At 37.6% G+C, this 15,124-nt stretch overlaps 2 protein-coding genes across 2 annotated transcripts in view; one reads left to right on the top strand and one right to left on the bottom strand.

The window, feature by feature from the left end:
• ARL13B (ADP-ribosylation factor-like 13B) overlaps nucleotides 1-15,124 on the bottom strand; it is a 43,381-nt gene that overhangs the window by 13,212 nt on the left and 15,045 nt on the right. The window lies entirely within an intron of this gene.
• STX19 (syntaxin 19) lies at nucleotides 13,507-14,385 on the top strand. Its single transcript, XM_009888503.1, has one exon. The coding sequence runs from the start codon at nucleotides 13,507-13,509 to the stop codon at nucleotides 14,383-14,385; it is 879 nt and encodes a 292-aa protein (XP_009886805.1).

Here is a 15,124-nt window from a genome sequence, read left to right as displayed (position 1 = left end):
TAGGAATGTGCTAGCCAAACAGTTTTATTCCCTAAGAAGAAACTTAAAAAAGCAAACTTGCTGTCATGTTGGTCAATCATTTTCTGAGTTCACTTACAAGCAAATTTTAATGACAAATGGAGACATTTAGATAGACATACAAAATACATATTTTAAACAGACAAACAAAAATGACAAAAAGAGACAAACCCATAGGAAATAATTCATGTTTCTTGAGGGTCTGAGAGTTGTATAAGTAATAAACAAAAGTTCATAGAGGGGTCGAGTAGAAAAACGGTTCTTCCTATCTTCCATAAACACTCTTGGTGACAACAGGATATATAGTCTTTCCTCTCCCTTTATCCTCTTTTAATTAAAAGCTAGTATGGAAAATTGCTAGGAATGAAACGACATTAAATAATATTTCACTAGCAACAGAGTACTCCTATATAAAGTTACCGTTTTTCAGCATGACAACTGGTGCTGTTTGCTTTGAACCAGTGTAGACCATTTTGGAATATGAGCACACAATGCAATCTGATTTTAATGTTGTTCTGAAATTTAGCAACCTTTCCATTGCAAGAGAACTCTGATTCAACTTTCTGGATAAAATCCATTAACTCAATGGCAGATGGTTTTGGAACCAGACATCATAGCCTTTCTTCAGAAATCTCAAGTCATCGTCAAATGGCTCTTAGGGAATGTTAGGCCAACGCTTGTACTTTGGACTTCTCTTACACCTTGCAGGGAGGGAACAATGGTAGGAATTCACTCAGTCAGCACAACTTGTCAGCACCTCAGTTTGATCTAAGACCTTATTCCTTCCCATTTTCCAGAATCACAGTATTACGGCCTCAGTTCTTAATTATTTTACTCCCAAGAGAGTTTTTAACCTCAAAGACACATTAAAAGAAAAAGCTGTGTTTCATCTACAGCTCAAAAAAACTATTCCTCGTCACCATTAACCTCACACACTATGATTCATTATCTAGTCTTTCCTTTCAAGTAGAGTTTATGAAGGCGACCATAGACACACCTTCTCAAACATCCATGCTCACTCATTATTCATCAGTCTTAAGAACTATTTGCAGTCCCAAAGCATACTTATCAGCTTGGGGATAAAAACCTCTACATCCTACTGGTGATCAGCTTTGTTGACTTGCCTGCAGAGCTAGAAAGAGCACAAGGCTTTTCCCAGCCCCCCCGCTTTGAAAATCCATTCCCATTTCTCAACAAAAAGAGTAACTCTACAGTACTTTGTACTTTATATGATTTAGTGTGGAAATTCACTAACTGTTGTTCAATGCGCATACAGAAGCTATTACACTTTCAACATGCTTATGATACTCCGGCACTATTCATTCCCACCACCCAGCTAGGACAAATAATGTCCTCTCAATATTTGGCTATGAAACAGAGCCAAAGCTAAATCAGCGAAAAACTGAAATGGAATTCAAGAAAGCTATGGAAAGTAATTAAAAGACTGGAAACAATTATTTCTGCCTTTTTTCATTTAACCTATCTTTGTCACAATCTGAAAATCCTACTGCACTGCCCCTTAATGTCAAAAGCAATCCTCAGCGGTGCTGTCAATTCCTATCTAGATCTAATTGAAGAAAATATTTCTGAACACAGACTTCATTGTCACAGCCTTTCTCACCTCAAGATTAAGTAACTGCAATATTTACTATGTTATTGGACTGCACATTCTACAAAGCACAGCTGAAGCAGAATGAAATGTTGGTAAACTGCATAGCTCAGCGTGAGTGTGACACTAACATCCTATAACTTGCAGTAGCTGCTGATTTTTAACCTCTAGTATCTTGAAAGGTGTAAGATTTGTCTTTTTGGTAAATTAGCTTCCATTTTCTCCACAGCATTCCTGTTGCAATACTGACTGGATTCACAGAATCATAGAACAGTTTAGGTTGGAAGCAACCTTGACGATCCTCTAGTTCCAACCCCCCTGCCATAGGCAGGGACACCTCCCACTAGACCAGGTTGCTCAAAGTCCCATCCAGCCTGGCCTTGAACATCTCCAGGGATGGGACCTCCACAACTTCCCTGGGCAACTTGTTCTGGTGCCTCACCACCATCATGAAAAATTCCTTCCTGATACCTAATCTAAACCTCCCCTCTTCCAGTTTGAAGCCATTCCTCCTCATCCTATCGCTACATGCTCTTCTCCATGCTTTCTTGTAGGTGCCCTTCAGATACTGGAAAGCTGCTATAAAGTCTCCCCGGAGCCTTCTCTTCTCCAGGCTGAACAGCCCCAGCTCTCTCAGCCTGTCTTCATAGGAGAGGTGCTCCAGCCCTCTGATCATATTCATGGCCCTCCTCTGGACCTGCTCCAACAGGTCCATGTCCTTCATATGTCAAGGACTCCAGAGCGAGATGCAATGTTCCAGGGTGGGTCTCACGAGAGCAGAGTAGAGGGGCAGAATCACCTCCCTTGCCCTGCTGGCCACTCTTCTTTTGATGCAGCCCAGGATACGGTTGGCTTTCCGCACTGTGAGTGCATGTTGCCAGCTCATGTTGAGTTTCTCATCAACCAACACTCCCAATTCAAAAAAATACAGCCAAGGTGCTGTATCTGGAAAAGTAGCATATTCAAGTAGCTGTCTCCACCTTATGCTCCCCAAGAACTGAAGTGGTATAGCACAAGTCATACATTTCCTGCCGTACACCCCTTCCCCACTTCAGCCTTTAGGTCAAACTTACAAATGGAGTTAAAATATTTTTAAGGTACCGATTGTGATATAGTGTATTATGATGCTGAATTTTTTTCCCCTTTCAAGTAAATGTATGAATAACCTAGCCTTGCTGCCTTTTTCCTTTGTGCTTCAGCGTAGAAGAAAGCAACCCCTGCACTTACACTTGTGTTTCATAGGTAGGCAGTGCTTCGCTTGCAGCTTACAAGGCCTCTCTCTATCTAGGGAGCTGCTCCTAGACACTTCCTCCTCCTGGGCAGCCCCAGCAGTGATCCGCCTCTCAGCAAGGCTGGGTTTCAAACAGGCAGAACCAGATTCCCCAAGTAGCAAGTAATCAATTTGCCTGTCTACTGCAGTTGCAGAAGTCAGCTTCTCTCTCTCACACCACTGCTCCTGAAGATGAACCCTTGGACAATTATTTAAGAACTAGAAGCAGACGGCATGCAGAAAATACTTAATGGAATGCCACTCAAGACACATTACTTAGGCAAATATTCGAGACAATGTTTTTCAGATTACACCGAAGCTTACCCTCAGGAGTTTCTCTGTAAAGGATAAACAAGAAAGCCACCAGCACAAGTCTAAAAGGTAAAGGCTTTTCTTCTACTTAATGTTTATAAAGTTGCAAATATCAGAAAAAGGCTGTGTAGTGTGGTTTAGAATGGAAATGTGCCTAAGAGCCAAGACATACAAATAATGGATGTCTACCCTGCAAAGAATTGGATATTTCTCGGGTGAATGTAGTCTCAGAGCTCTGCTGCTCATGCACTGGAATGCTAGGTTTCAAGGCAAGTTTTATGCATAAAACTTCCTTCTTTAGGGAATACATTGGCGTTATCTTAAAGGATAGACCTCACTTTTAATTTTCCAAGTCAATAGAACTTCATATATAGCAATTTTTCATGTTTAAAAAGCTGTAGGAAGTATATATCAAAACATACTCGAAAGCACAGGAGAGTGTCTGTTGGTTTATCATATTAAGTTTGCTGAGTGAGAAGCTTTCATATATAAAAACATGCTTGGCTTATTTCAATTTCACATAAAGTATATTTGGAACCTTCTTAGTGTAACAAACTTACTTTAGCAAAAAATAAAGGAAAGGTAGGCACCAACTGCTTTTATATCAAGTAGGATTTTTTAAGCAACTAGAGAGCTTTTGAACTTTATTTTAAGAGTCATGGGAAACAATGTGGAAAGGGAGTGTATGTGTGCATTGGCACAACTGACATCTACAAGTTCAGTAACAATATTTCTCTTAGAAGCCAGAAGACATGCCAGAGAAAAACAAAGTCTGAATACAAACTACGTGTGTTCCTTGACCTGTTTCTAAAATGTAAATTACTGAGCAAAGAGGAAAAAAAAAAAAAAATCAGTATTAAAGTTTACTTTACAATCCAAAAGATTTGGTGAAAAAAAATCCAGTATGAAAAGGACACGTTTGTATCTCAGCTTTCATCAAAAATCCAAGAGGTGTTACAGAAAGGGTTTATTTGGAAAGAGAGTATTTTGTGTGAGGGTATGTGCATACGCATGTGTTTGTTTTCTTGTTTTGCAGACTTGGAGGTGTTTTTTTTAGTCACTGTTACTTTTCACCTTACACATTTCTCTCCGTTTGTGTGGGATTCTCATACAGTAACATAACACTGAAAACTAAATACTGTAGAGGGTACACACTGGGGAGGTAATCTGTAAAAGTGTCTCAGAGATCCTGCTTTTGGGATTAAGTTTGATGACATTCAGTTACAGAAACCCATACTTTTGGGTCAAACCTGCATGGTGCCCATCCAAATTAACAAAGAACAAAGCATCCCTGGGGTCAAAATATTATAGTATCAGAACTATCAACATGGTTAAAGGCAACATAAGAAAACTGTATATTTATGAAAATGATTTATCTAAAATCAAGAATATTAGTCTTTAAGGCTACTTCAAGAAGCCATAGCTTTGAGTGACTGAATTAACATTCCTGTGAAAATAAAGAGAGAAAACCTTTGAATTTAACAGCAGTCTACACAAGGGAAAGAACAATGCCGTATTCTTCGGTCTATGGTCCATCTTCTGTTTAAAAATGCTGTTCTACCTTTTTTTCCTTCAGAAATTTTATCTCTCATTATTAATGTTTTTTTGGGGGGGCAATCCTGTGGGTAGAATCAGGAGGATGTTTTATCCTAGTGAAGCGAGGCCTCCGCAGACATAGCAAGGAAAGGTTTGTTAGTCTCTTTATGCTGTGCTTATGTTAACCTCCATGAAAGTCAAACTCCTGATCTACAAACAGGCAGAAAGATGTCTGTTTGTCAGACTGTTTTGTTTGTTCTTTCCTCTTCAGTTACTGGCAGTTCACTGGTTTTTCAAGGAAGTCACAGAAAACAAAATTCTTGCTATTTTTAACAAACAAGGAGATAGGAGAAGTAGCCAACAGTTTCAGGCATCCCATGGAGACCATAAGGCACTCTAAGATTAAGCTCTGAGCCCCCTCTTTCTGCAGACTTTTTGCTTTTAACTACACTGAAATAAACAAAATGCTGTGTGTTAACATCTTAAACTACATTCTTCCTTAGCACTCTAAGCCCCTGCACCTTCTGGATTATTGACAACTACTACAAACCCAACAGTAACTTTTTACTGAGTGACACTAGGCTCGTTCTTAAATAAACTGGCTTATTTCATTTCTCTAGTTTGCTTTTCATGCTTCCAATTCTTATGTAAAACAATCCTTTCAATATTAGGGTAAGCAATAACAAAAAACTGGTGAATAAAGCGCTACAAGATTATCTGCCTGCAAACATCAATAAAGAGCTTCCTTTCATGTAGTTGCAAGGAGATATGAGAGACGTTTCTCTAATTCAACCTTTTCCCTAAACAGTTCCTCCAGGTCACACTTATTTAAGAGAATAATTAGAAATAAGATTCTAAACCCATCCTGTTTATACCTCTAGGCAACTCTAGAGCAAGTTCATTCTCATATTACCTTTTGAAGTGGTCGCAAGAACGTCAACAATTATAATTTGTTTAATTTTGGTTAAGTGGCCTCATTCTTACCTTGTGTCTGAATCATATTCCTGTTTACCAAAAGCATATTTCTGACACGCTCTGCTATCAGTTTAATCATACCTATTGATCAAAAAGGCGGCATCCAAAGAGATGTCTAAGCTCAGATCAAGAATGTTATGTTCAGCTTCCAGATGTGTAATTCCAAAAGTAATGACAATAAATGATATTGCTATATATTTTTGTATGACATTTAAAAAAATGGTAAATATGAATTATTTTCTAATACTCTATTTCACCTTGATATATCAATACCTAGGCAAACGTTATTTAAAGTTATTTAGTCAAAGTTGCCTATAAGGTATGTTTTTAAAAAAGCTGCCTGGAAATCCTAACCTTTATTACAGATGAGTTCCAAGGCTGTGATACGTAGCTATGTGGTCTGACAGAGATGAAATGGGAATGTAAAATAGGTAGGATTTCGAGCCTGCAATTCAACTGTCAGGAGGACAAAAATCTCACAACTGATTTATAACAATACAAACTAATTAACTAGGAGTTCAAGCTATATAACCTGTTAAATGGAAATAAATTCACCTGTCCTCTGCCCTGTTGCAGCCTTTTCTCTTGCTTCTAATTTATTTTCAAATACTGCTTTAAAAATATATCAATATCTGGACCTCAATTATATGGTCTTTCGGCAGAGGAGATTATGATATTTTTTTTCTGGATTTCTGTGACCTACAGGTGGCCATCATATTTGCACCAGCTAATGAAGTGAAGGTGCTGATTTCTAGTATTATTCTTGCTGGAAATAAACAAATAAACCCACGTATCTACAACATATACATTTACTTCTCTCTACTGCTCATTTCTGAGGTCTCGTAAAAAGCACTACTGACGGTAAATGTCTGGTTTAATAGGTGAAAAAAACACCATGAGAACATTAAATAAGTTCTTCAGTTTTGCTTTTAATCAAGGGATACTCCATTCCCTTACCAATTACAGAGAATAATCTACAGACTAACTGATTTGCAGAGTGAGATCATTGTTTTGTCAGTCAGGACTTGTAGGTAGGTGAGTATGCGTCACCGTAACTGACTTACGTCAGTGCAAAAGCATGAACTCACTACCTTCCATTACCCAAAGTATCAGCAGGGAAAATGAGAATTGCTGGCTGTAGACATGGAAATAGTGGTAGATGCTTTTCCTCAAGTCTTCCACATCTGCAGCCACACGTTCACAACAAAGGTTCCAAAACTCCAAAGAAAAATCTCAGATTTCCTAGTGATTCCCTGTGCATCTTTGAACCAAATACTTCATAAAATAGCAAAAAACCCCCATGTTTTTCCAACTGGAATGTAAGAGAAGTACTGACAGTTGTAGAGGTTTTGAAACTATAAAAGCTTGTAAGACAGTTGATTCAGAATCTGCTGTACTCTCCCACTCCATTAATGCTAAAGTCTATACCTTCTATTATTCCCTTCTCTTCTCTCTCAGGATTCTTTCCCATATCATGCAACACCACACAATCAACACAAGACAGCTACATGTCCTCAAGGTAATTGTGTTACGGATTTCTGGCCAAAGGCCCAAGAACATCTGAATTATTTTAAGTAACTAAGGTCTATTTCCCCCCTCTGCATCTCCCTTGGATGGCTATTCCAGCATCATGATTTGGTTACACTTTTCCAGCAACTCTGGACTAATTTTTATCCATCTTACGAACTCCTTGAATACTCAGACCTGTTTTATTCCATTTGAATCTCACGTTTTTACTCAGTATCAGCATTTCTCCACCTCCCATGATCTATTTCACACTAGAGCAACTCCCAAGCTACCTCGCTTCAAAGGTACTATTTCTGTGCTCCTGCATATTGGTCATTTTGGCTTCACTGCGTAGCCTTATGGCAGTTACAGTGGATAATATCGTCTCAAGGGGACAAGCAACCAGTTCCTATTTCCTCAATGTTAGTAGGCGATGGCAGAAGCAATGTGTTACAGGTTATTTCCCAGATACAAAGGCTGAGAAATACAAATAACCTTTATATGTCAGTATTTTTTAATATTAAGAATAAGGTATCTCTTAGTACCTGTCCCCTGTGCTGAAAATGTTACTGATTTTGCACTACCATATCATATATACTCTGATACAATTTAGCTACCTTCCACATATAATGGCATCTTTTTTTAGTCTCATAACTGGAGCAAGCTCTCTGCCTTCGGCATTTTTGTGTTCAACCACTCCCACACTTCCCACAAACAGAAACTTGAACTTAGAACTATTTTTAAATATGTTTTTCCAAGGACTTATCATCTTAAGACAGAGATGCTTTAAGAGGATATTTTCATCCAACCACTTTGCCGTGTGATAATCCTTGGTTTAAGTGTGTTTGTTTACAAGGCATTTAAATTAAAGGAAACTTCTTAAACAAAGGAGAAAATAAATGTAACCTGTAGCAAGATTGCTTACTTTAGTTACTTAGGATATATCTTCAGGTAATAGGGCAAGATTCCAAAACACCAACAAAAGTTCCTTCTTCTCTTGTGAGAATATATGAGACAGCACAGCCTTTGTAGAAAACTTAAATTTCAACTCAAACCCCTAGTTTTCCCCACAGACTACTATAAGTATCTTAAACTGTAGGCATTTAAATGGTGTCTGTCTCAATAATTTTTGTCACTAAACTTAAGACACTTAAAGCAGTAATCAAGTTGCAGACCAGAGTATGACTCCAAACATTACTCAGAGCCATCGTGCTCCAAAATAACAGTTATAGGGGTTTGTTGGCACCATATAACAGAGCTATAATGTAACTTCACTGCAGCCTAGAAATGTATTAAAAAAAAATAATACAAAAAAATGTAAGATTACTTGTAACTTGAAATTCCTTTGGGACATGTTGCCTGAAAGTGTCCTCCACCCAGTGCCCTTATTCAACTCATAATTAAGGAACAGGAAAACAAACTGACTCTTATTATTGTTGCAATCATAGGGGGGAAAAAAAAAAGTAAACAGTAGATACTTCAGCAGAGGTGAAGAAAGGAGTATGATGTAAAACACAGGTCATACATCTCAAAGAGCTCTTAAAGAGAGAGTTCTGTCCCTTGATTGTCTGCAAGTCCTCTTCTCCTGGTGGACCACAGTATGTTAAAATGAATATAAAAAAGCATGGAAATTGCATCAAAGATCAAATACAAACAGAGCCTTTTGTGTCAGGCATTTTAATGAAGGTGCTGGATAACCAAGAAATGGCAAACAAAACTATGGAAATTAAAATAAACAGGAGTTTTTGGTAAGTCAGGAGTGGGTAGGAAATAAAAAAAAAATTCATCAAAGCCAAAAAAGAAGCCATTAAATCGAATTACAAGCAGTAATAAGAGTTCCATAAGATCAACTTACCTACTTCACATATTCATTTATGTCTTTTAACTTAACGCAGCCCAGATCTCATTTTTGGACGTAGGCTCCCTGTTTACTGGGTCTACTGATAAATTAGATAGGTGGAAGAATATTCTATATGGCTGCCCTGCAATTAAGCCTAAGGACCTTTCAACTTGCCTCTTTTTTTTTTTTTCCCTTAAAAAATGGAGAAGATAATATAAAAATTTTAATTTCCATCAAATTAATTATCTTTGAATTTAGGACATACATTATAAAATCATGACAGTTTAATAATAGTGGTCCAGTCATCAGGATCTATTATTGCCCTAGTCAGTGTGCTGACATTATTGTCATTAAAAAGACCTTCCCAGCCACATACGTCATCAGTTTGACTGGAGAGATTTATAACCCTGACGAGCAATACAGTAAGGTTATTAGAAGGCAATACACTTAAAATGTATTTGACAAGGATGTGAAAATTGGGTTTCTGAAGCTGTCTACTATATATAACTATATATAAAGATGCCTACCAGAAGAACAAATACAAACAATCACCAGTGGATCTGCATGATATGAACACCACAGGGGTGGGGAGGGAAGCCTTTCTAGAAGATAAGGTATGCCAGTGACCAAACTGAAATCCATGTGCATATTCTTACTTTTTCACACCAAATATGTGTATCAAAGCACATCAATAATCCTTGAACTCTGAGTACAACTTAGGTACTGGGCAAAATTGTGCCTGATTCTTTCTCCTTTCCCTTCCTTACCCCTGCCACCTCCTGCCCAAATCGATCCTGTAGACCTGTCTGTTCTTTGGCTACATTGTCAATCTTACATTGCTTCTAAGTGTGAACAGGGAAGGCACAGTGCCAAATCAATTTGACCAAGTTATTGCAGCCACAGTATTAGAGAAACTCCACTTCTACAAATTATCTTTTATTAAAGACCAGCTAGCAGCTTGCGATTCCAGCTCCAAACATATGGTTTCAGCACCAGTAACAGAGTTCAGATAAAAGATGACACAGCAGCTTTTATGACTGAGGAATGGCCAGAAACATGGGCAAACCTCACCAATGCTCTTCAGATTTATACGTGTAAGAGCATTTAGGGCCATTTCTAAACATAGTCAATGAAGCTACACTTCAACAAGCTAATGCTTTGCTAATGATTTGCTTTGCCTTTACTGCAGTCAGTCTCTTAGCTGTTTTAATCCAAATTTTCCAACCTTTGATGAAGAAAAAGTCTGATGAGGATGTGCTAGGCTGTGCTACTTTATCACTTCAGAAGGATCATCCTTTAAAATCTTTTTTTGAACGTAGGGGACATGCTAAGTTACTGGAGTGCTTTCAGTCCGCGTATTCCCTTTACTCAACTCTAAAAGAATAGGCATATTCTCCCTCTATTGACAATAACTTCAAGGAAATAGACCTTTCATCTCAACCAAAAGAACAACAGGACGCGCCCCTATACATATACACAAACACATAGGACAACAACAAGGACTTAGTATGTGAACAAAGCTTGTTGTGGAACACTCAAGAAGTCAAACCAACAATTTCCAAGGTTATCTTTGTCACGAGGACATCCTTATTTGTTTGAAACCAGCATGCGTTTCAGTTGCCAGTATAATCAACCACATTTATTGGCAAGCGCGTTCAGTGGCAGGTTTTGAAGGCAAGCCCGATAGGATGTAAGATATGAAACTAGGTTCAATTGCTTACATTCCACACTTTAGTGAGACCGATGTTTAAACAAGAAAAAAAACCCAACAACATTAACAGCAATCTTAAGTATTTTCTGCTTACTTCTTTGCAAGTTTGATATTTGAGCATATTTTCAGATTTGCAATTCTGTTGCCTTCCCCCTTCCCCTCCCAAGGAATACAGCTATTTCAAGATCAATGAACCCAAAACATTGAAAAGTAGATGTCAATCGTTAATGGATACACAAATTGAAGATAATGTAGAGTTCTTATGCTCCTGTGTTTAACTTACTTTCAAACCATAGGAGATTAATCACATGAAAAATTGGTAACTGCCCTTTTGAGAAACTGTACTGTGTTCTGAAAGAGTAACTGGATGACTGCATGCATGTTTTAGGGACTTTTCAGTAATTACTCGCATTTTCTTAGATACAAGAAAGTCTTGCCACCTCACATCATAAGCATTAATGGTGCCCTTAGAACTTGCTTTTAATCACAGGCTTGTCAAGCTATGCTGAATTAACATGGGTCAACAGATGCGTTAGGCTATACTAAAACAGATTTTCAGGTCACTTCTCTGAAGCCTTGTTTAGCACTCCTGGTTCCGTTCACATGCCCCAGACTGAACTTTCCCTGCAGCAGTGTCAGTGGTGCCAAGCAGCTCTGAAACATTCCTAAAGAATCTTATCTTGAAGAAATTGCCCAACTTCTGCTGTGGGGAGATACACAGCAAGTTAGGGAATGAGGAGAAATTACTGTAACAGAATTAATACATGTTGCATTTTCCCCACCCCAAAGTAACGTTTTCCAATAAATTACTGCAAGCTTGCCTGATCACAAGTCTCAATATATTACCACAACTTCTAATAACTGCCAGGCTTTCTCTTGATGTGAATCAACAAACACTAAGTTTAGATATTAAGTCATTAAGAGGAAAAATAAAAAGTGGTACAGAAAATCCACACTAGGGTAGAATATCAACATTCTTTCTCACGACTGATCTCTGTAGCATTTCAGGTTTTGTTTTTCAGCTAATCCTCCTGCAGACAGCCGTATTTAAGTCTGTGGAAGACATGGCCGCACGGTTCAACTCCATGACTTACATTTTGCAAAAATCTATTTAGGGACTTTAAATATGCATAAGCGAGCAGAGGAACTACAACAGTATCATTTGAAGCTGTTCAAATATAAAAAAAATCATTTGCATATTGACGGGTTACTGGATTGATCCTTTGTAGTTATTACAAATGCATCCTTTGGGATACTACAGATAAATACTATGGTTGCTAACAAAAAAATGCTTAAATCTTTAGAACTGGGGTTTAAGAAGAAATGCACCAATAAAACACTACTGTTTCAGAAGACTGCCCTGAAACCTCTGAAAACAGTCAAAAAGATACTACTGTACTGTTTAACATTTACGCTTGAATTGCCCTTCAAAAGACACGCATTTGACTTAACCAAAAGATGCCAAGTAAAAATCTCATAATCTTCTAGTCCTGAACATTTTACTGAATTTTTCCATTCTTGATCATAGTCCAAGGAAAACATTCACATAGAGTTTAAGGAAAATACTTTCTTCCTTATAATTAAAAATAGTTGAACTTAGATATTTTCTGAAACATACATAATAGAAACTTTCTCTTAGTTGTATCTCCAGTAAAGCTTGCACAACAGATAGGGTAGAAAACAGAACTAAATCCACTTTCTATTTAATAAGAAACAGTACTGAATTGTATCCCACTATGGTGCACAATGTACATTTGTATAAATTTTATGAACACTGCAAATGACAATGTAAGAATAGATGACAGTCATCCAAAAAAGGCTTAGAAACTCTTCACGCTGCTATAATAGTGACATGGATCCACCTCTATGAAAACTCCAACATTAAAAAAAATAAATATGCATTTTCACGCTAAATTATTGGAGCTCTGTTGTTCTGTTTTGCTGTAGAGTTAACTGCTTTAGTTACTACCAGTTAAATTCCCATGGCAATGGAAGGCAAGGAAAAAAAATGGAGAAAGGTTTTTCAGTGTGGCTAAACTAAAAGCCTGAAGTAGCTTATTCATGCCAGAACTCTAATTCATTAGACAGTTTATCCCATAAGCTCAAAAGCTGAAGTGTGTGTTTCCTACCGAGAATCCAGAAATGGAACAGCAGATTCACTTCTATTTCCAAAAAGATTTAGAAGTTGATTAGTTTGCATCAGATAAGGAATTACAATAACATAAGAATTCGAGTTACTCCTCTCTTCCTCCCCAAAATAAGAGTCCTCTCCATATGCCATATTCCTCATTGTTCTAAGTTCTGGACCGTACACCACAAATCTACCATTTGGGCTACAAATCACGGTATGTGGAAAAAATACTATAGTGAAGAAGCTGAGGGAAGACTGTTAACCGTACTCATCTGAAGATAAATTAAAAACTTTAGGTTATGATTAAGTCCTACAGAAACTGTATTAAACGGTGGAGTGCACTGACACCACCTATCTTGTGCATTTGTTCAGAATTCCTACCACTTCCAATTCATTGCTACCTTTACTTTACTTTTGTGCAGAGGGAAGTGGCTCTAATCTCCAAAACTACTTTTTATGTATACATATAACTGCTAACATTGATTGTTGTTACACTTTGATTACAGTGAAACAAGAAAAAAGGATATTGGAGTTAATTCCCTGCGTTGCGAAAGGGGAAAAAAAAAAAACCAGAAAAAAAACCCTGAACATAAAAACCATGAGAGACCGCCTCCAAGAGCTTAAACTGAGAGCTAAGGAACTACAGACAGCTGGAGAAAACAACGATGCAACTGTACAAGAAGAGGAGCAGGAGGAGTTTGAACAGCAGGCCATTATTTATGAAAAAGAACCCATAACTGAAAGGCACTTGCATGAAATTCAGAAGCTTCAGAGTGAAATTAATAATTTGGTGGAGGAAGTTCATAAATTCAGTCAACAACAAAAAAGCCTACTATCTTCAATGAGAAGATTCAGTGTTCTGAAAAAGGAATCTAACATCGCAAGAGAAATAAAAATTCAAGCAGAGCACATACGAAAATGTTTGGACGAACTGTCAAAAACAGTGAAAAAAGCTGAAAATGAATACGGGCCATCACGTGCCACAGTAAGAATTCTAGCTTCCCAGCACGCTTTCTTATCCCAGCGTTACCTAAATGCTATGCTCTCATACAATGATGCTATAACTGCTAAGCAAGAGAAATGCAGAAGATTTATTGTCCGTCAGCTTGAAGTAGCTGGTAAAGAGGTATCTGAGGAAGAAGTCAATGACATGCTCCAACAAGGAAAATGGGAGATTTTCAATGAAAATCTACTTACTGAAGTCAAAATTACCAAAGCTCAGCTCTCGGAGATTGAACAGAGACACAAAGAACTAGTCAATCTGGAGAACCAGATCAAAGACTTACAGGATCTTTTTATCCAGATATCAGTTCTGGTGGAGGAGCAAGGGGAGATGATCAACAATATTGAAATCAGTATGAATAACACTCAAGAATACACTCAGGTATCTAAAGAAAAATTTGGGCTTGCAGTCAGATACCAAAAAAGAAACCCTTGCAAAGCAATATGCTGCTGGTGTTGTCCATGCTGCAAATGACAAAAGAAATGAACTGCTTGAAATACCAATGGTTCCTACTTAGCAAAGTGATCTTGTAAAGCAGTCTCAGGATCCCTCGATTGCTTCATTTTTCTTCCCATTTCCCCTTCCACAGAGCTCTCAGGAAAATCTACATCTGTCTTTCCAAACAGAGTTAGAAGAATGCGAAGAATTTTATGTTTTTCACAGAAACACATGAACTAGGAGAAAGGATCAAAGGACACAAGTCACACTTTCTTGTTCTTCCGCTCTAACACAATGTGGCAACAAACTACCTTTGGTTTTGGGAAGCATTGAAAATATTGTTAATCTCAAAGACAGGATTCATAATAACGGTTCAGTTACTTTTTTCTAAAATAATAATTAGGATTTTTAATTGCCTTGTGGTTTTTTAGCACTCATATTTACGTGGTTCAAATTCTAAAGTTTTTTTCCCCAGGAATCTGAAATTCTACAAAAAGAATCTACACATAAAGCAGACATTGTTAGTAACAATCCAGAACGTGATGCCTAAATCAAACAAGAAGTCACAAAACAGTTATCAGGAGTGTTTCAATACTACCTCTATAGGAAAAGTTACTTACAGGCTTACTTACCTACTTAACACCATGAAATAATGCTCAATATTTTAGTAGGACAGTGTACACTGTCTTATGGAACAGACATTGGGTTATTTATTTTAACAACACCATGCTTTATTTCTTACAGATAGGTGTTGAGCTGATATATTCTGAACACA

Source organism: Charadrius vociferus, unplaced genomic scaffold (genome assembly GCF_000708025.1).
Source record: "Charadrius vociferus isolate BGI_N301 unplaced genomic scaffold, ASM70802v2 scaffold487, whole genome shotgun sequence".
Lineage (NCBI taxonomy): Eukaryota > Metazoa > Chordata > Aves > Charadriiformes > Charadriidae > Charadrius > Charadrius vociferus.
The sequence above is the reverse complement of the archived record's forward strand: the minus strand, read 5'-3'. Positions and strand labels throughout refer to the sequence as shown.

Bases quoted from the DNA above. Each gene is read 5' to 3' on its own strand.
- STX19 (XM_009888503.1), top strand. From the start codon at position 13,507: ATGAGAGACCGCCTCCAAGAGCTTAAACTGAGAGCTAAGGAACTACAG.